General features: G+C 40.9%; 1 protein-coding gene across 1 annotated transcript in view; it reads left to right on the forward strand.

The window, feature by feature from the left end:
* FCHSD2 (FCH and double SH3 domains 2) overlaps window positions 1-20,686 on the forward strand; it is a 177,232-nt gene that overhangs the window by 137,595 nt on the left and 18,951 nt on the right. The window contains exons 10-11 of the mRNA XM_009286111.2: window positions 6,419-6,535; window positions 8,251-8,355. Coding sequence (XP_009284386.1) covers window positions 6,419-6,535; window positions 8,251-8,355 — 222 coding nt within the window. The remainder of the gene's footprint in view (window positions 1-6,418; window positions 6,536-8,250; window positions 8,356-20,686) is intronic.

Below are 20,686 nucleotides of genomic sequence, written 5' to 3' on the forward strand. Positions count from 1 at the left end.
TTTTACGCTGAGGGTGGTGAAGCACTGGCCCAGGTTGCCCAGAGAGGTGGTGGATGCCCCATCCCTGGAAACATTCCAGGTCAGGCTGGACGGGGCTCTGAGCAACCTGATCTAGTTGAAGATGTCCCTGCCCACGGCAGGGGGGTTGGGACTAGATGGCTTTAGAGGTCCCTTCCAACCCAAACCATTCTATGATTCTATGATTTTTGGAAAAGTCGGATGTGAATGCAGCTGCTGTGACAGCTGAGGCAAATAAGAATAATTATGAGTGTGAGAATGGAAGTACGATGACGAAAATGTACTGCACTTATTTCAAAACTGATTTCAGTCAGAAGATTAAAAACTTTTAAAAATAAATAAGATTAAAATTTAAAAAAATAAGATTTGTGGCTTTTAATCTCTACTGTATAACAAAAGTGCTTAGTACAAAAACATCAGGCATTACGAGCAACAAAGCTGTATTAATCGCTGACATCTAACAAAAAACAGATTCTAGTCTTTCCAAAAAAAGAAACCCCAAAACCCAGAGATGGGAAAAAACAGAGCTACAACCTTTACAGTAGCCCTATCCTAACATGTTTGGCATCAGCTGCTGCAACAATCTGTGTGCATAATATGTTTCAGAGGAGATTTCTAGCTAATGCTCATTTGTAGGTTAGTTGTGAGCCCCCAAAATGATGATTGAACCAGAATTTAAAAATAAACAACCCCCTAAAAACCAACTGGATGAATTATTTCATACTTATGGCTGTACAACTGTTCCTTTCATGGGTACTTCTAGTAAGGAGAGTTTCAGTTGCACCAGATGTCAGACAATAGCTTCAGTATTTGTTGGGGTTTAAATATTTTGCTATAGAAAATATCTTTAGTAAAAAAACCCGTGCGATCATGGTAGGACTGTTTTTCAGCCCAGATGATGTCAAAAAGTCGCAGGATCCCCTTTCTCTGTTCAGATATCCCAGAACCATCTTTCTTGTGAGGAGGTTAAATGTTTTGAGGAGTTTAAATGTAATTATTTTCTTTACTCCCTGCCTGATAGGATGTTCCTTATCCTTCTGCACCCCCCAGAACTCACCAATGCAAGAAGAGATGTTAATTTATTAAATTAAAAAGCAGAATGTGGTTATATAAAGCAGCAATAGTCAGTTGGTTTGTTTTATGCTTTATCATACCATATGTACAGAGGTTTATGTAGCCTATTAATAGTGGATGTAGGTCCTTTTACATTCATCTGAGTGGAAATAAAAACCCTGTATGTGAATAATCTTTATTTTTAAAGATGGGGGGTGTCCTGCTTGTAACGCTGAAAATTTACTGAAATGTAAGTCAGTCCTAGCTCGCTCTTGGCTAAACTAAAATTAAATTAGTTCTACAATAATAGACTAAAATGAGCACCAAACTTGACTCATGATTTTCTTATAACTGCTGTGTTTAGCTATCAATTGTGTGAAAAATGTCATGCATATCCCTTCCTCCTCCCCAGCAAGTGTTGATCATAAGGTTGAGCTTGCTTTTCAACACTGGCATGGTAACCTCTTATTTTCACCTCTTTAAAAGAAATGGCTGTGATTTTTAGGTGTGTTCTGTGTTGGTGATTTGCATGCAATAAATGTTTACTACTTTTTTCCTTTGTTGAAGCGAACTTTTTTAGTCTTCAGCTACAAAAATAAGGAGCTTTTAGGCTTGAGAGCCAACTTCTTCTGTTCTTAAAACTGTACATGTGCCATCTGCATCCAGATATAACTGCATAAATAAGAGAATGCAAGCTGTGTGTTTGTCCCTGTCATAAGGCTGTTCTGCACCTGCAACAACATTTCAGACAAAAATGGAGAAGCGACACGTGTCTACAGGCTAAATGCATTTGTTAATTTAAGAAGCAGCGTTGCTAGCCTTTAAGCTCTTTAGCTGGTTGGAGTCCTCTAGTACTTTCTTTTGGTTTACTGATTGAATTTTTAGCACTAAACACTGCTTTCGCTGTAATCCAAACCCTGAGAGAACAGCAGAATGTCCATCTATGTTTAGCTCAGGTTTTTTGGCTCTTCCTTCATTCCTTGGCCATGGTAAGTGGTTTTGGTTTCCCTCTTTTTTGGAAGAGGCTAAATTGAATCATTGGATGTCTTGCCACCACCAAGTTCCAGTCCTGAAAACACTTAAGCAAGATCTTGATTTAGTAAATCAGGTTAGGACCAGACGCTTCAGTTCCCCTACCTTCTTCCCTACACTTTTGATTTTTATGTCTGTAGCAGATAAATCTCTGGTTTAGCTCCTTTCTTCATACCTATTTAAATGGCAGTGGGTTTTTTATTTCTTACTTGGTATACCCCTCTAGCCTGTCTTTACCTGATTGAGGATGCAGACTTCTCAAGTCATCCTTGAAGTTCTCCTGAAGCATATACTCTTCCATGCCAGTCAGCTTGCTACTGCTCCTCTGCTTATAAGTTCCTTCACAGCCTTCTTAAGCGCCAGCAGCTTGGTCTTTTACCGGTCAGGTGAAGTCCCTCCCTGTGATACCGGCTCCTTTTATTCAGGAAGCGTTCCAGGTCCTGATGGGTTTGAAACCTTTCTCCTTGCACTGTCTTCTCGGCCAAGTATTCAGACCGTGTATTCCACCGCTGTCCCTGGGTTTGTGCAGTTTAGGAGTCCCTGTTTTCAGCTTCTTCTCCAGGAGACTAAATTTTGCCTCTAGATCTTGTCTCCTGCTTTTGCCTATATTTTTGGTATCCACACAGACCACAGCTCTAGGTTTTTCCCCAACTCTTTTTATTACCCCATTTTTATGTTGTTTATTTTTAGGCCTTTAAGCAAGGGTGAGGTCTGCTTGGATACAATACTGCTTTATGAATAACTAATATAACCACTCTGATCCAATAACAATTCATTTCTTTTTTAGTATGCCCTTAGGAGTAGCCACAAAGTTTGCGTTCATTTTTCTGGTCAAATGCTTTTGATAAATAGATTAAAAACCAAAAACACAGTTGGGATAATGCAGCAGGTTATCAAGCGACTGAAAAGAAGTCAGTCTTCTTTCTTAATGAAAATGAGATGCTGAGTAGGAGCAAGACCAATGGGAACATTGAGAATTCATTGCGAGATGTTTTACAGGGGAGAGGCAATGTCAAATGATTCTGCTCAGACTTGCAGCTGTTAAGACTCAGCTGGAAGCTGTGGAAGAAGAGTTTGTACGAAAATGCTTACTCTAATAAGCCGGGAAAAAACTGAGGTCAAATGTTATCTTAAGGATTGAATGTGCCTAAATAAATCCATGTGTTTGTCCTCTTACGTTTTGCAGTGACCTAGTAGAGTAGTTCAACATAGGTAATTGGAGAGGTCAAACAGTAATGAAGAAACATGATTGTATAAAGCCACCTCACTATAAAAGCAGGCAAAAGCCAACTTAATATTTAAACTGAGGGGATGGGTGAAGAGAGCTGCACCTGTCTGTCCTGTGCTTGGTAGGCAGCTTTGCCTTCCTACCTGTGCAGGCCAGAGCTAACCACGTGCTTATAACTTACCTCCTCCTCTTCTGGGCTGCTCTACGCCTCCTCTAACAGTTCCTTTAACTTTGAAAATACCATTAACACGGGCTTTGTGGCTCTGTCCCACTCCAGTGGGTGAACTTCACGGAAATGTTTGTTTCTGGCTTTGAGCTAAAATATCTTGACACCTTATACTGGATTGTAAAAGCCTCTTGGGTTTGGTTTTTTTTTTTTTTTGGTCACTGTGAGCAACACAGGCATACTGGATTGTAAAAGCCTCTTGGGGTTTTTTTTTGGTCACTGTGAGCAACACAGGGATGCTACCTCCCCTCCGCCCCTCTTTTGATGTCTGTTAATGTATGCCTTAAGGCATTCTGTAGGGACAAGTTGAAGCACTGCAAGCTTCTTGGCTGAGTTACAGCTTCTTGAAATAGAGGCGGAAAGTGGCCCAGAAGTCACCTGAAGCACTAGATATATTTCAGAGCCCTGTGGTGGGAGTGCGTGTGTACGTGTAGGGGTTGTCTTCCTTTCCCTCGCTTGCCTCTACTGTTGGAAATCATCTCCTTCACAACCCCTCGAATCCGCTACCCCCAGCTCTCTTGTAATAAGAAGATGAGTAAGAATAAAGGCCAGATTCAATTTGGATGAAAAGGAGCTTAGCTGAACAAAATAACAAGCTGAACCAATTTTTGCCTCATTTTCAATTAAGTCCCCTGATAGGATGTTAGCATAAGTTAGTATTATTGCCTCTGCCATGAGGGCAGTGTAATCTAAAGGCATAAAAATCTTGCTTTCAAAATCACTTCGGTTTGCTTCCCACTATCTCTTTGATTTTACTCCAGACTATACCAAATGCTGGTATTAAAATTGTCTTCCTTCCTTGACACAAATCATACCAGTTTGCCTGCTGAAATACCTGGTGACACCATCTCTTCTTCTGCATCAGCTGGAGGCTTCTCACCTAGCCTGAAAATAATTCCTTGTCTTCCTGCTTTCTCACCCTTTTCCTGCTGACTAACCTTGAATTTCTCCTTCCTAAACAACTTTTGCATGCTTGTGGGATCTCCTCTAGTTTCAAACCACACCTGATGGAGAAAAATCCTTGTCTTTTGTCGTACAGTTGAGAGTGAGAGAGAGAAATTAATGAAACGGTCATTTCTTTCATGTGTGCGTACACAACCTCAATTTGTTTTGAGCGGCCCTAAGCATACTCTCTCCTCTTGAGTGATAATTCATAAGGGGATTTTTTCAGTTGATCTCAAAGGTTGTGCAAGATTATATCAGCCCAAAGAGGACTTGTGATAAAAAGGAATGCAGGGTGGCTCTGGACTGCAGTGACTGTCTCAGTAGCGAGATGTGCATGAGTCAGCAAGTCATCCAGAAAGAGGAGTTGTTCTTGAGGATCCCCTTCAGAGCATTGATTAACTTAAATTGGAGAAACCACTGAAACATATGTTGTAAGAATCTGTTCTGTTGTGCCAGGAGCACACCCCGGGAAGGTGGGGTGAATATAATGTCTTCTCACAGCTAATTTTACTGATGGGAAGAATATGAGACTGGCTTAGAAAAAAAAAAATAGAATCACAGGCTGGCTGAGGTTGGAAGGGATCTCTGGAGGTCATCTGGTCCAGAGCTGGTTGCCCAGGATAGTGCCCAGATGGCTTTTGAATATCTCCAAGGATGGAGACTCCACAACCTCTCTGGGCAACCTGTGCTAGTGCTCGGTCACCCTCACAGGGAAAAAGTGTTTCCTGATGTTCAGAGGGAACCTCCTGTGCCTCTGGTCCTGTCACTGGGCACCCCGGAGAAGAGCCTGGCTTCGTCCTCTCTGCACCTTCCCTTCACATACTTATATACATTGATGAGATCCCCCCTGAGCCTTCTCTTCTTCAGGCTGAACTGTCCCAGCTCTCTCAGCCTCTCTTCATAGGAGAGATGCTCCAGCCTTCATCATCTTCATGGCCCTTTGTTGGACTCTCTCCAACTTAACCATTATTAAGTTACTTATCCTTACACAGTATATGTGCAGTAAATGCGTACAGAATACCCACAAATACAGAAGGAATATCAGGAAACCTACCTTAGTGAAAAGATAGAGACTGATTTGCATCCTAAACACTGAGATATTTATGTAAATGCACAGAGTAGTTGCTGTGGCAGTAATGGAAATTATAGAAAGATTGGAAATTATTTCAGTAACTAAATGCTGAGAAGTCTGTCTTCAGAGTTTCAGATGGGTTCTGTTCAACCTGTAGACAATAGAGAACTACTTTGTCTTGCTTTAGTTGGCATTTCTGGAGCGGGAGAAATTATTTTTTTGGTTACTGACACAATAAAAGCAGGCATGAGACGAAACTATCCAAAAATACGATTTGAAATTTGAGTTACTGTTTGCAGACAAATTTTTTTTTTGGACAGAAATGGCTGTGCTGTTGTAAAATATTTGATGGCGTTATGATTTGATCAGAAATTACAAAGAATGAGCCTAAGTGGCCAGTTGGATCACACTTAACCTTTCCTCTTTGCTTCCTATAATGCATGTTCATTATACAAATTAGGTGACTTCCTTGGCTAGTTATTCTTCATCTCTTTGATAGAGTGTATGAGTGAAATACTGTTTCAGTTTTATTCATCGTGAATGTCTTTCACTGCACTAGAACTGTGTCTGGTATTCAGTGTCCCGCTGATTTTCCTGAGACAGTGAGTTGTGACTTCTTTTGAACTTTGATTTGCTGTCGTAGTTGGCTTTCCACAACATGGCACCATCACAAAGTTCATAAGGAAGAGAGGTGGTTTTGTGGAATCCTTCTTGTTTTGTATGAAACAAGATCCCAGGCTGATAAATGTAATTGAAAGGTATCCTATAACTAAATATCATCATATCTACAGGGGTAGCCCCGGGTCTGTGTCATGACTCGTTCTCTTGTTGTTTTCTGTTCCAGAGTCGACAACTGGAATCAGAAACTGGAACGACTGAAGAGCACAGCCTCAACAAGGAGGCTCGGAAATGGGCTACTCGGGTAGCCCGTGAACACAAAAACATCGTCCACAGCCAACGGGTAGGTTAGGAGAACTTTCGTTTACAGATTTTATTTGTTGCAGCTCCCCACTGCATGAAAGAGGAGCTGCTACAAGCACCCAGGAATTATTTTTGTCCTGTTGTGTCTCTGGGCAACCTGCCATTTTCATCTTATCCTTTCTTGGCGTGGTACACTCAAACTGCCAGGTTAGGAGCTCCTCAAACTTTTTGGTTCGTCAATACGTTGTGTTATTCCCATGTAAGTCTGAAGTTACAGCTTCTATTTTACTGCAAATAACTTACAGACCTACCTCTATCCTACACAGCGTCCTTCTGTTCAAACTAAAGTTTCAGGGATCCTCTTATCTCCACTATATCAGGTATATATATATATTACCCATAGAAAAAAAACGTATTAATTTGGATTTCAAGTCTTTTCAACACTGGGAAAATCCATGAGTAACGTGCACTTAAATCCAACGTGAAGACACAAATCTAATTGTGTACAGATAAATTTATTTCTACATATGTGGCTCAACATAGAAGAACCTAGGGCTGTATTTGGACGTCCTAATGGGCTTCAGGTGGCTGTATTTTAGAATGCAGCTGAGACTGCCTAGGAGTGAGAATAAATAAAAGCAGCCAGCAGAAATGCATCCCTTGGCTCACCGAGTTCCTTAAACATCTATGGCAAGGCTCTCATGCTTTTGTTTGGAGAGAGTGCTGGGACCCAAGCTAACTTCTTGTGCTAACTTCTGCCTAAAAACATCTGTTTCACATGCTCAGATCAAGCCTAACTTGCACAGACTACATGAAATTCAGTTAAAGAGGATGTGTCTATACTACAATATCTGTAATGAGCTTCAGCCCAGGGAAGTGGGGGACCTGGCTTCTAGTTCCACTTTAGTCTTGAGAGATTTGAGCTGTTCCTCAAACTACCCAGGGGAACGCGCGAAGCAAGACCAAAGTAGGCGTTTACCATCTTACCTGTCTTCTGCTGAACCTGAGTCACCCTATAGCAAAAACCAGAAGTTGTAGCACCAGACGGAAGGCATTAAGAGGCTGTAACCAAAATATGGTAGGAAGAACTCTCCTCAGAGGAAGGAGGGAGCATCCTGGATTCTGGTCCTAGCACCTGATGCTTCTGCTTTTTCTCCAAAGGGTATATAACGCAAAATACGTAGTCACCGAACCGGTCACAGATTTGCAGATAACTGGTGAAGATTTGTGTAGTCACATGCTTTTGTTGTTTTTAATTTGGACCAGTGCAGTCAACGTACATGTACAGGAAACTAAGAAACTCCAATGTGTCTTCTGTGATTCAGCAAATTCTCCTCTGGACACAATGTTCCTGCAAATGCAGCAAATCTGTCTCGGCTTCCCCTACAGCAGGACTACCATTAGCAACTCCTTGCTCCATGTTTAAGATGCTCTTTTTCAACCTGACATAAACGTGGAGGAACATAGCCATTTTAAATATGTAAACATCAACAGATAGATGAGTTGATTCATACCACATACCGTGTTTTCATGAAGATGTTAAAGTGTTCCTCTAAGTGGAATTTCCATGTGAACTACTGCGCTTTTAAATGGTGTTTTGCCTTGGTCATCGTCTTTTTTTCCTGGAATGGACTTTTGTCGGTCAACCCAGCATCTAATCAAACAATAATTTCCCTGACTTGTCAGAAATATTTATCATGTAAATGGCTTGCTAGCATTTACTACATCTGTGGTGTGTTTTCTTATTTCTGACAGACACTTGAAGAGCTAGAATGCCACGGGCCTGTGATGTCTGAGCAAACCCGAGCAGAACTGGAGCAGAAAATAGATGAAGCAAGAGAGAGTATTCGCAAGGCTGAGGTAAGAAGGAAATTATTTTGGCATGTTCAGCTTCTTACCACAGAAGGATTTATGTTACAGCTATTTCATTTTGTTTGTGGAAATGTAAGCTTTTAGCATCAAAAATCAGGGAATTTTAAGATGTCATTTTTTCCCTTGATTTCATACTTCTCAAGTCACTGAATCAACTTAACAAAAGACTCACGATTAGAAGAATAATATTTAAAAAAACTCCTGATGAAGAGTGATTAAACTTGTTGCGTTTTCCGCTGTTGTGCAAAGGTCAGGAATCTCTATATTTAGGGGCTTTGTCTTAAATAGAGAAAAAACAATCTCAAGTTTACTAGTTTCCTTCTGCTTGAAGGAATTAATACCGGAAAATGGTAATCATATCTGTCTTCACGCTTTTTGGCTTCTAGAAGTAACTGCCACACGCCGATGTGCCTTCTGTTCTAGTATTTTTTGATATACATATTCCAAAGGGTATATAACGCAAAATACGTAGTCACCGAACCGGTCACAGATTTGCAGATAACTGGTGAAGATTTGTGTAGTCACATGCTTTTGTTGTTTTTAATTTGGACCAGTGCAGTCAACGTACATGTACAGGAAACTAAGAAACTCCAATGTGTCTTCTGTGATTCAGCAAATTCTCCTCTGGACACAATGTTCCTGCAAATGCAGCAAATCTGTCTCGGCTTCCCCTACAGCAGGACTACCATTAGCAACTCCTTGCTCCATGTTTAAGATGCTCTTTTTCAACCTGACATAAACGTGGAGGAACATAGCCATTTTAAATATGTAAACATCAACAGATAGATGAGTTGATTCATACCACATACCGTGTTTTCATGAAGATGTTAAAGTGTTCCTCTAAGTGGAATTTTCATGTGAACTACTGCGCTTTTAAATGGTGTTTTGCCTTGGTCATCGTCTTTTTTTCCTGGAATGGACTTTTGTCGGTCAACCCAGCATCTAATCAAACAATAATTTCCCTGACTTGTCAGAAATATTTATCATGTAAATGGCTTGCTAGCATTTACTACATCTGTGGTGTGTTTTCTTATTTCTGACAGACACTTGAAGAGCTAGAATGCCACGGGCCTGTGATGTCTGAGCAAACCCGAGCAGAACTGGAGCAGAAAATAGATGAAGCAAGAGAGAGTATTCGCAAGGCTGAGGTAAGAAGGAAATTATTTTGGCATGTTCAGCTTCTTACCACAGAAGGATTTATGTTACAGCTATTTAATTTTGTTTGTGGAAATGTAAGCTTTTAGCATCAAAAATCTGGGAATTTTAAGATGTCATTTTTTCCCTTGATTTCATACTTCTCAAGTCACTGAATCAACTTAACGAAAGACTCATGATTAGAAGAATAATATTTAAAAAAACTCCTGATGAAGAGTGATTAAACTTGTTGCGTTTTCCGCTGTTGTGCAAAGGTCAGGAATCTCTATATTTAGGGGCTTTGTCTTAAATAGAGAAAAAACAATCTCAAGTTTACTAGTTTCCTTCTGCTTGAAGGAATTAATACCGGAAAATGGTAATCATATCTGTCTTCACGCTTTTTGGCTTCTAGAAGTAACTGCCACACGCCGATGTGCCTTCTGTTCTAGTATTTTTTGATATACATATTAATTTGTAACGTTGATGGGAAAACATTTGCAATAATCTTTGGATCTCTTTCTACTTCCACTCTGAGGTACTTTTGAAAAGGTTACAGAGGTTTGTGAGACCTGTTCTGGATTAAGAAAGACCCATGAAAAGATAAACTAGCTTCATACTTGACTGCCAGTGTTGGGTTGGTAAAAGTTAACTGTTTTCACGGCCAGTGATTCAAAAACCTATTGCAAGCAACAGGAACTAATCTGTTAGGTTTTGGCTGAATGGGTTGTTTAATTAAAACTGTAGAGCAAACGTAATTATTTCAGTTAAGCGCTTCTCACACTGCTAGATACTCAGAGTACCTGATGTAATTAGGACTGTGATTTACAGTTCAAGAGGTTAGAAAATACAGGGTAAAATTATTCCTCCTACTGGTGTGATAAATGTTAGCCTCTCTTTAAAACAAATCCAGAATATGGTCTTTTGACAGAACGTGTTTTAAAATGCAATAGCCTTTCATTTTGAGTAAACTGTTTCAAACAGACTATACCCCAAAGTACTTCAATGTATATATAGTTAATGATTAAATACGCAAGGACAGAGAGCATGAGAATGAAAGATAAACGCAGCAGCAGAAAGAAAGAAAAACCAAGATGTTGCAGAGGAGAAGGTTCTCGCCCAAAAATATTATAAAAGGTACAACTGAAATCAGTCTGGAACTTAAGTGATTGCAAGTCTTAAGAATGCATAATTAACAGAACCCAATAAATCAGTAGAAACTGAGCAAAGACATAAGAAGTTTCCTTGGGGGAGGTGGTGGAGAGAAAAATTGACAGGAGTATTTTTTATTTGTTAAATTCAGGAAAGTTAGAATTTTAAAAGTGCGTGCTGCAATAGTAATGGCCGAGAAGGATCGCCGCAGTAGAAATTAGGCCGTGGTCCTGCATGAATGATAGAGAGAGCACAAAGGCAGGGATAGCATGCCAGTTACTGTACATGTTTCCTTGGGGGAGGTGGTGGAGAGAAAAATTGACAGGAGTATTTTTTATTTGTTAAATTCAGGAAAGTTAGAATTTTAAAAGTGCGTGCTGCAATAGTAATGGCCGAGAAGGATCGCCGCAGTAGAAATTAGGCCGTGGTCCTGCATGAATGATAGAGAGAGCACAAAGGCAGGGATAGCATGCCAGTTACTGTCTGTGCAGATGCAGCAAAGAAGAAATTTGAGAGCACACGAGGACTCTTGCCCAGCAGAAGGTTGACTTTTCTGAGAGATTTAGCTAAAAGAGCTTGAGACAAAATTGCAAGTTTCCCTGGTCACAGGGAATATAACAGAGGATGGAAGGAAAGTGCCAAGAAGTGGAAGGTTTTTATATGTATATATTAAAAAAAAAAAGAGATGTGAGATCAGAAATACACCCTGTAGCGTGCTGTAGAAGGCAGCGGTCTTTTCCAGAAGCAGAGGGATGGATAGAGCTCCATTGGGAAACATACTGGGCAAGAAGTGCGTGGCCAGGAAGGTGATTCATAAAAGCAATGAAGAGGGAAAAAAACAGCATGCAATTCTCAGCTCTAATGAGGAGCAACTGCGGAGTCATATATGTGCGTCCTTATAAACACCAAACAGTACTCCAGAGAGGCAGAGAGCGTGAATAATTTTGTCTGAGAGATGTGTTTTACAGTATTTGGTAGAAAGCTAATATAGACAAATAACGTATTTTTGTGGGTTTCCAGTGCTAGGCGGTGTGTTGTAGTTAAACCATCCCTTATCTTTCTCGTATTTAACGTGTGTTCTGTTTTACAACAGAATATGGTGAAAACGCCAAGTACTTGAGTCTAAGACGACTCAGTGGCTGGGTGATTTTTACTGACTTTCTTCTTTCTCTTTTGATACAAGTTTTCTACGGTGTATTTCAAAGACACGAAGTTCTCTCTGAGTTATTGAATGGCAGGTGTGTAAACCACTTTGTGACTTTTATATATTGCCACGTAAGTTATTTATAGTATAGATTTTTTTTCTTAAGAGAAGCTAGTAAGTGAATTCAGTAAGCTTTTGTACTTTTACTTAGGGACGGGCTTTTCTTTTAGCTTCAACCCTTATTAGTCCCCACTCCTCTAAGTGGCACTATTAAGTAATTTCAGGACGATTAATTAGACAAGAGATTTTTGCACACATACGATCCGTAGAAGAATAAACTATGTAAGCTTTGGGTAAAAATGTTTTCTTTTGTAATGCAGTTGTCATTCTTTTCAGTATGTGAAAACCAAACATTTGCAGCATTCCTGCATATTTAAGTGCAACTGATTAAGTTGGAATTACTGATGGTTGGGTAGGGGAGTGGTATTTGTGCAAAAAGCTACAGCCGCGTATTTAGGCTGTAGGGGAGCCATGAAACTGCCCTTTCCCTGTCCCGCTGCACTGCGTTTGGGTCAAGGAGCTGCGACTGGTAAGTAAAGCAAAGGAAAGAGACCCCTGATTTAGCTCAGTGCTTCAAAGAGGTCCTTCTCAGGATAGCACGTGGGGAAAGAAGGGTGTCTGGAGAGTTGGCAGGAGATTATTATTACGGTCAATTATTGGAAGGACCTGGCTGTGGAAGAAGAAAGATTTTTCAGCACCTCCATGTTATTCAGAAAAAGAGGACTTGGAAAGTAGAAGAAGAAAGATTACACAGGCTTTGTTTCTTTTTTGTGAAAGTCCGTTTGATGTATGTAATTTATAAAGAAAAACAGGGAAAAAAAAGTCCCCAAAACATGCAAAGAACTGTTTATTGGATTTACATTTGTGGCTGTTACTGAAGGCATGGTATTTTACGGTTGCCTGACACCATACATGGTTGCAGCCTGCATGAACAGCCCAAAGTAATTTGCCCTTTAACACTAGTTAGTTCATTATCACCTTGTCACATTAAACCTTACCACCTGCAAAACTTAGTGGATACTGCTGTGATTGTAACTGGAAGAGTAATATGTTCTGGTGCCATGTCTGAAAGGGTTTGATGATAACATGTAGATTTTATTTTGTTAAAAAAACCCAAACTGTTTTATTGGGAAGGTGTCAATGCAGCTTTGCTTGCAACTGCAAGAAGTATTGGTTAATGTACTGTTGTTTGTAGCCATGACGGTCGAGTCTCAGACGTGGAAAGCTCCTATTTATTCTAATTGAGTAAAGCAGCTGGAGGATAGTACATCTAGAAGATGACAAGGGTTGCAGGGTATGAATTTCGTAACCTTGAGATAATTTCCTCAAGTCAATGGTTGCGTCAACCTGCAATACCTATAGAATCATAGAATCATTTAGGTTGGAAAAGACCTTTAAGATCATCGAGTCCCACTGTAAACCCAACACTGCCAATGATCTGCTTCACTTGAAACGGTGGAACAGGATGCAAAATAGCTTGCTTTGCCACACGGCTCAGCAATGAACAACGCTGTATAAAGAACCTGAGTTAAAAATGCCATAAAACAAATAGAGCAGCATGTGTAGGAGTTACTGTTTCTAAATGATCGTGGGTGTGTACTGCTAGCACTTGGAAGACATGGACATTTTGCGGAATGTTATTTGTAGGTCACATGCGTGTGCATGTGTACGTGCACACACTTTCTCTCCTCTTGTGGTGTGTTAGATAGTGTGTGCCGTCATTCCTCATTCCAGAGACGTTACCCCTTCTTCCTTTTGGTTTTTGTGTGTTTTTCTCTTGAAATGCATTTTATTTTTATGTCCTTTCTGGAGTAGCGTGCCTGTCGTTCTCTCCTGGTTTGACTTCTTGACCTGCTCTTTGGTGCTTTCTCCTTTGCAAATCTACCCTCTTCCTCTTCTTTCATCATCATTTCTGAAGGGGAAGATAACTTCACAAGCACGTCGGGATTAAATTTTGCCTTTCTTCTGGCAAAGCTATTTTGGTCATCGCTAGACACTTCTACTTTGCGTGTTTCTGCCTGGGGAATTTTACATTCTTGACGCATTGCTCTAGTGCCAGCCTGCTTAACGATCAGAAGACGAACCGGTCTCTACGTGCCATCTAATGCAACGTGAGCTGAGTCAGAACCTTCTTGAGATGATATAGATTGGTAATGTGGTTTCTCCAGGGTGTATTGCGCGTAGATGTATTCATCTCATTGCCCTCTTCCTGAATCCTGCCCTCACCCTGAATCCTTTGAAATCTAACAACTGAGAGGAACTGAGGAACTGTACCGTACGTGTAACTTATGTAGTTTCTGACAAGCCCGATGGGTGTGGAAGCAGGCACAATTTGAAGGTACAGCAAAGAAATACAGTAAAAGTATGCATACAGCCAAGACATGCTGAAGAAATCTACATTTTTGTCTTCTGCAAGATGTAGTGCCTGAACATAATACCTCAGATTGGCGTGTTCACAGCTCAGTGGGTTATTTTTGATCTTTTTCTCCCTGGGATAGAAGGTGTTTTTCCTTGTGATGTTTCAGGGAGCAGCAGACTCCTTGATTAAAGTTTGGGAAAAATACGGCTTACACCAGAGTGCTCCTGTACAGTTGATACGTGACAGATCATAGAATCACAGAATCATTGAGGTTGGAAAAGACCTCTAAGATCATCGAGTCCAACCATCAACCCAACACCCCCATGCCCACTAAACCATGTCCCTAAGTGCCGCATCTACACGTCTTTTAAATACTTCCAGGGACGGGGACTCAAATGATATACAATGACTGTAATTGATAACCAGAACCCATATTTTCTTCTTAAAAAAGGAAAGTTTCTGTTTTGTTAAAGGGTTTTTTTTTTTTGTTTTGCTCACTTGTTTTGAAAGGAAATGTTAGAATATGTCTGATAATACCTCTGGCACTGGCAGAGCGCTAAAATTGCCTGTGGTTAATGCTACACCGCAGAGTTTAGATCCATCCTTGTCAGAACAGCATTTAACTGCTCCTGCGTCAAGGCTGGATTTTGATAAAGGCAAGCACTGAGAGCAGAGGGTCCTTGTTTAAGTTGAAGGTGGCACAGTTCAAGCATCATCTGTAAAGGAGGTCAACACCTTTGAAATTCAGTAATTTGAGAAAATAAATTATTCTTGTGTATCCTTTGCACTTAACCAACTCAGGTAACTGAACTAGAACTTCTGTATTTTAAGCTTTCATTTTTGTGACAACAGTAAGGAAGGTTGCTGGGCGTTTTACGGCTGTTAGTTCAGCCAGTTGGATAGATCTGATTTGCCTTAAAATAGCTTTCCATTTCTCCACTGCCTGTGTCCCTTTATCTTTAAACTGTTGGAGACAAACATTTACTGTCTCAGCTGATCTGTGTTGCAGAAATAAGGGAAAAGACAAGTTGGAAGCTATTTCCTTGGTTTCTATAATCCTTCTTTCAGCCTGCATCCTGGACCCTGAGGCTGGGTTACTTGAATTCTTCCTCTCCATCTTACTTTGTCTCTATCAAACTAAAGACTCCGATCCTTTGATAGCCCGGTCTGAGTCTCACCAAGCAGTGTAGCTGGTCCCAGGGCTGACATAATTTTTCTCAACGATGATGGGAGATTTCCCATTTGTGCTCAGGTCTGTGCTCAAGGAAGGTCTTGGGGCCTCCACAGCAATTAAGCCTATTTCCACTTAATTATAGGGGGATGCATTTTGTCTCATCATTAGGATATCTACAATTCTCAGGAGAGTATTTGTACCAGATAAGATTTGATTAAGACTCATTACGGTGCTGTTTACTCCGTTTGATTAGTTCAGAAGCTTAGGTCCATTTTTAATTGTAAATGGAGGGCTGTTTTCTCCCTCCCCTTATATTTGGCTATGAATATTTATTACTGTGCTGTGATAACAGTTGTGTTTGCTGGCTGGGCTCCTGTTCTATATTAGGATCTAATCTATTAATCGTATGCTGCATGTGGTCCTACTGCATCTCAAGTAGAGTAGCTGTGTTTTCAGCCTGTTGTTATTTGTGTGTTCTTGCAGTTGAACCTTTCAACTGCAGCTGAACCTTTCAACTGCAAGAGTGGTGTCATTCTCTGCTCATAAGAAATGTGAGAAAAGCTTAATTCCATATGCTTCACTAAAATAAATGAAATGGAATAAGGCTACCAACCCCAAAAAAGTTGAATTTGTAAAATGTCACTTGCTGCCATCTATGGCTTTGCTCAGGAAACATATGCTTGGGAGAGCTGTGCTAAGTAAACAGATTGCCTTCTCAGTGTGAGATTTGTAGGAGCTGTTAGTCTTTCCAGCTAGGCAGAATGAGGAATGCCTGGAAAAAATGCCGCCGACGTCCACAGATCAGGAATTTTGAACTCTTTTGGTGAAAAGCAGTTTAATGAGGGCATCTGCAGAGATGAGAATGTCGTTGTTGAGAAGAACATCATCAGAGCCCTGAAGCTGTATTATAGTATTCTGAAGATGTACAAGTCTTAGTACCTTATCACCTGTATCCAAACATTTCATCATTCTGACCTGCAGTGTTGCAAAAATTATACTATCGTATTTGAGAGCTTTTATCTCGAATTCATACTTTCTGATAATTACTTTTCAGGGACTTGCTGTGAGAGAGGCATTTGGAGAGCATGCAGAATGCTCAGATCCTGCTTAAATATTTCACAGTATATTTTTTTGACAAACCGGCCTGTTCTGGTATGAGCAATGAGAAAGGAAGTCTTTAGAAGACTGGGGTATATGAATTCACGATAATAATGAAGGATATTTTTTCATTAGTGGACATTTAACAGAGGAAGGTATCTTGTGGGATGAAGGAGCAGGAACAAACACGGAGATGTTTTGAAGCTAATGATGAAATACAGTCGTAAAGATTCCTGGAAGGATATTGTCAACGGAAGAGCCATATTTGCTCTCTATGTATCTTATAGATCCCTATGTACTGTAAAGGCTAGATATCCTTATATATGGAAACAAATAGATAAGTCATTTTGAAAACATCCTACAAATAATAGTCATCATGTCTTTAAATGTTGCTGAGATGAATAATAATTGCTGTAGGACTTCAGGCAGTAGACTGTCTCTCAGACCTTTTTGGTAAAGGGATGAGGGTTTAGTCTGGGCTACAAGAATATTAACGTTGCTTGTTTTGTAGATTTTCCTTTTGTCTTTTTTTCATTCAGTTCTGTTGAAAGGTGGATCACACTGAAAATCCAGCCCAGGTCCTTAAACCTGTGGTTTGAAAGAGGTGTCGTTTTGTAGAGTCGTTCAGGTTAGTGGCTTTGGGGGTGTCTCTCTAGTCCAGCCTCTGCTTAAATCTTACTGAATCTTTTGAACATGAAAGGTATTCAACATCTTTCACTATATTAAGAACCAGTATTCATTAGCAGGACTGCGGAGAAATGTGTTAATAAAGATTTGCATACACGCGTTTTATATATATTTCATTTTCTTCTTAGAGAATTTGGGTAATTTCCATTCGGTCCCATTACCAGTAGCCTGGGAACAACTTCTTAAACGCTACAAAATGGGTTGGGACCTGGACAGGCTGGATCGATGGGCCGAGGCCAATTGTATGAGGTTCAACAAGGCCAAGTGCCGGGTCCTGCACTTCGGCCACAACAACCCCATGCAGCGCTACAGGCTTGGGGAAGAGTGGCTGGAAAGCTGCCCGGCGGAAAAGGACCTGGGGGTGCTGGTCGACAGCCGGCTGAACATGAGCCGGCAGTGTGCCCAGGCGGCCAAGAAGGCCAATGGCATCCTGGCCTGTATCAGAAATGGTGTGGCCAGCAGGAGTAGGGAAGTGATCGTGCCCCTGTACTCGGCACTGGTGAGGCCGCACCTCGAACAGTGTGTTCAGTTTTGGGCCCCTCACTCCAAGAAGGACGTCGAGGTGCTGGAGCGTGTCCAGAGAAGGGCAACGAGGCTGGTGAGGGGTCTGGAGAATAAGTCTTATGAGGAGCGGCTGAGGGAACTGGGGTTGTTTAGCCTGGAGAAGAGGAGGCTGAGGGGAGACCTCATCGCTCTCTACAACTCCCTGAAAGGAGGTTGTAGCGAGGTGGGGTCGGTCTCTTCTCCCAAGTAACAAGCGATAGGACAAGAGGAAACGGCCTCAAGTTGTGCCAGGGGAGGTTTAGATTGGACGTGAGGAAAAATGTCTTTACTGAAAGAGTGGTGAAACATTGGAACAGGCTGCCCAGGGAAGTGGTGGAGTCCCCATCCCTGGAAGTATTTAAAAGACGAGTAGATGAGGCACTTAGGGACATGGTTTAGTGGGCCTGGTGGTGTTGGGTTGATGGTTGGACTCGATGATCTTGGAGGTCTTTTCCAACCTTAATGATTCTATGATTCTATGATTCTATGAAAATGCTTCGATACTGCTCTCGCCTACTCTCCATCTCCTTCCCCACCAACTGCTTTCTCTGTTTAGGAATCTCTAATGTTTTTGTATGCTTGAGCTTGGGAAAAATCAGCCTGCCATTTGGGCTGGAGCGACGCAGGTGGGCTCTTCTCCATTAATAGCTTCACCTCTGTGTTCTTAACCTTGGCATTCACTCTTGAGACATGTTATCTGTGTCAGTGTTTCATTTCCTGTTTGCTTCACCCTAACAGTCTCGTTTGATTTAACTCCATGCAGAATATTTAGCATATAAATTAACTAACTCTGCTGTAATATCTATAGAAACTTCCCGCCCAGCCTCCCACTTAAAATAAACCACTCAGTGGCGTGTTGAAAAATGTCATTTATTAGCTAGTTCCCTAGCTGGTGCATAAAAAGTATTGGCTTTGGGGGTTTCGGTCCTGGCCAGGTGAATCCACAGGGGCTGGTGGTTCCAGGTTGCTGCAGGACTCGCTGCAGTCGCTCTGTTGCAAGCAGTGGCTGAGCTTGGCCTGCAACCAGCTAGCAAGTGTATTTTTTTGGCTGCAGGGAAGACAAAGGAAACACGGGTCGGAGCAGAAGGAATATCTTTCTTACCTGGTTTTTATGAATCTCTGGCATCGTGTGGTCTTTATTTACAGTACTGCAGACGAATGCTGTACAGCTAAAATTACTGACAGGCTCCCCTTTCAAGGCTGAGCTCAACTTTGTGCCTCAGGGATCAAAATTGTAGGGGAGTCGTGTTGGATAGGATGGGTTTTTTTTGATTGGGGTGTTTTCGGCATCGCTAACTTTCCACCCCAAACATCAACAAGGCAGTGAAAGTTGAGCTTCATGGATTATTTGCTCATGCATCCCTACTTTAATGGCACTGGGCTGCGGTTTCAAACTGATTTGCAGGGGAGGGCTTACACTGGATTTTGAGAAATTTGTGGCATTCCAATACTACTTGTTATTGTACTCATAGTTACTTCTACCTATTACTGTGCAAATAATTCTGGTGGCCCAAAATTCAAATGATACGTTATCTTTCATTAAGAAAATTATTTCATTTTAATGCCTTTTTTAAATTAAAAAAGCCTAGAATTTAAACAAAAATGTTTCTAAATGAGGAAAAAAATAAAGATAATATCTTTCCATGTTGCTTTCTTCTTAGCTAAAACAGTTTACCAAATGAGACTGTCCAACGTGCGTAATGATTTTGTTCCTACCACTAGAAAAATACTGCGGTGGAATAAAATATTTCTCACAAAAGATCGTTTAGGTCTACTTGTAATCCTAATTTAATCTGATTTTCATGTCTGAACATGCTCGTAAGTATAACCTTTGTCTAAAATAAATAATTCTGAATTCTTTAAGAGAAGAAATATGGGCTTTGGGTGGCTTCAGTACAGCTCAAAAAGCACAGGGGATGTACAGCAGGGAGAGCAGCACTCTCCGATGGGCAGGGGTCGCGGTCTTGTTCTGCGCCCTGAAAAATCGTGGAAAATAAAGCAAGTCTGCTTTCAAGAAACTCCATTCAAAACTGATCTAACAGTCACAAACCAAAATATTTAAGGGGCCACATTAGATCAGCTTCGCTGGATTTCTGTGTTTGCTTTTTACCCCAACACTTTTATAAATGACTTTAAAAGGCTTGTAACCAAGGTGTTCGTGGGATGTAAATGAACACTTGGTTTCTTACAGGCCCTTTTCTTTCTGGGAACAGAGAACAGCTATGTAATGTATTCTTGCTGGTTTTAATATCCATGACTTCCAAAGCAGTTGTTTATCTTCATCTTGTGCAAGCTGTAGGTCTAAAGCCTTTGCTTAATGAAGACTGGGACAGTAAATAAACAAAACTATTCCTTCTTCCATGTAGGGCAATGATAGGTACGTGAGAAAGAGATAACAATATTTATATTTTTTAAAAACTTTGGAGTTTTTTTCTTTCATCTTTTTATAACCTACTGTCAGCTAAGGCAGAAGAACAGCTCAGAGAAGCTGGAACCACCCAGAACACTGTAAACTTTGTGGGTGGCTGACGGTTTTTAAATCAGTGTAAAGACATCACAGTCCTTAGCCATTAAACAGTAATTGGTAAACAGTAATTGTAAATAGCAATTTCACTATTAAATAAGAAAATATTTGTCCTACGGTGGGACTTAATAACAATGAAATTTGGGCAGCACCCAGATTTCAGAGCGAGTGCTGGATTCCAGCATTCCTGTGCTTTCGAAACTCAGCTGCCTTCGTGGAGATACTCAGTATTGCTGGGAAGAGAAGTAGTTACTTGATCTAAAATACGTTCAAGTCTGAACATATGTGAACCTGAAGGTGCACAGGTCCATGGGACCCGATGAGATCCATCCGCAGGTCCTGAAGGAACTGGCGGATGAAGTTGCTAAGCCACTATCCATCGTATTTGAGAAGTCGTGGCAGTCCGGTGAAGTTCCCACTGACTGGAAAAGGGGAAACATAACCCCC

Source organism: Aptenodytes forsteri, unplaced genomic scaffold (assembly GCF_000699145.1).
Source record: "Aptenodytes forsteri isolate BGI_AS27 unplaced genomic scaffold, ASM69914v1 Scaffold231, whole genome shotgun sequence".
NCBI classification, from domain to species: domain Eukaryota; kingdom Metazoa; phylum Chordata; class Aves; order Sphenisciformes; family Spheniscidae; genus Aptenodytes; species Aptenodytes forsteri.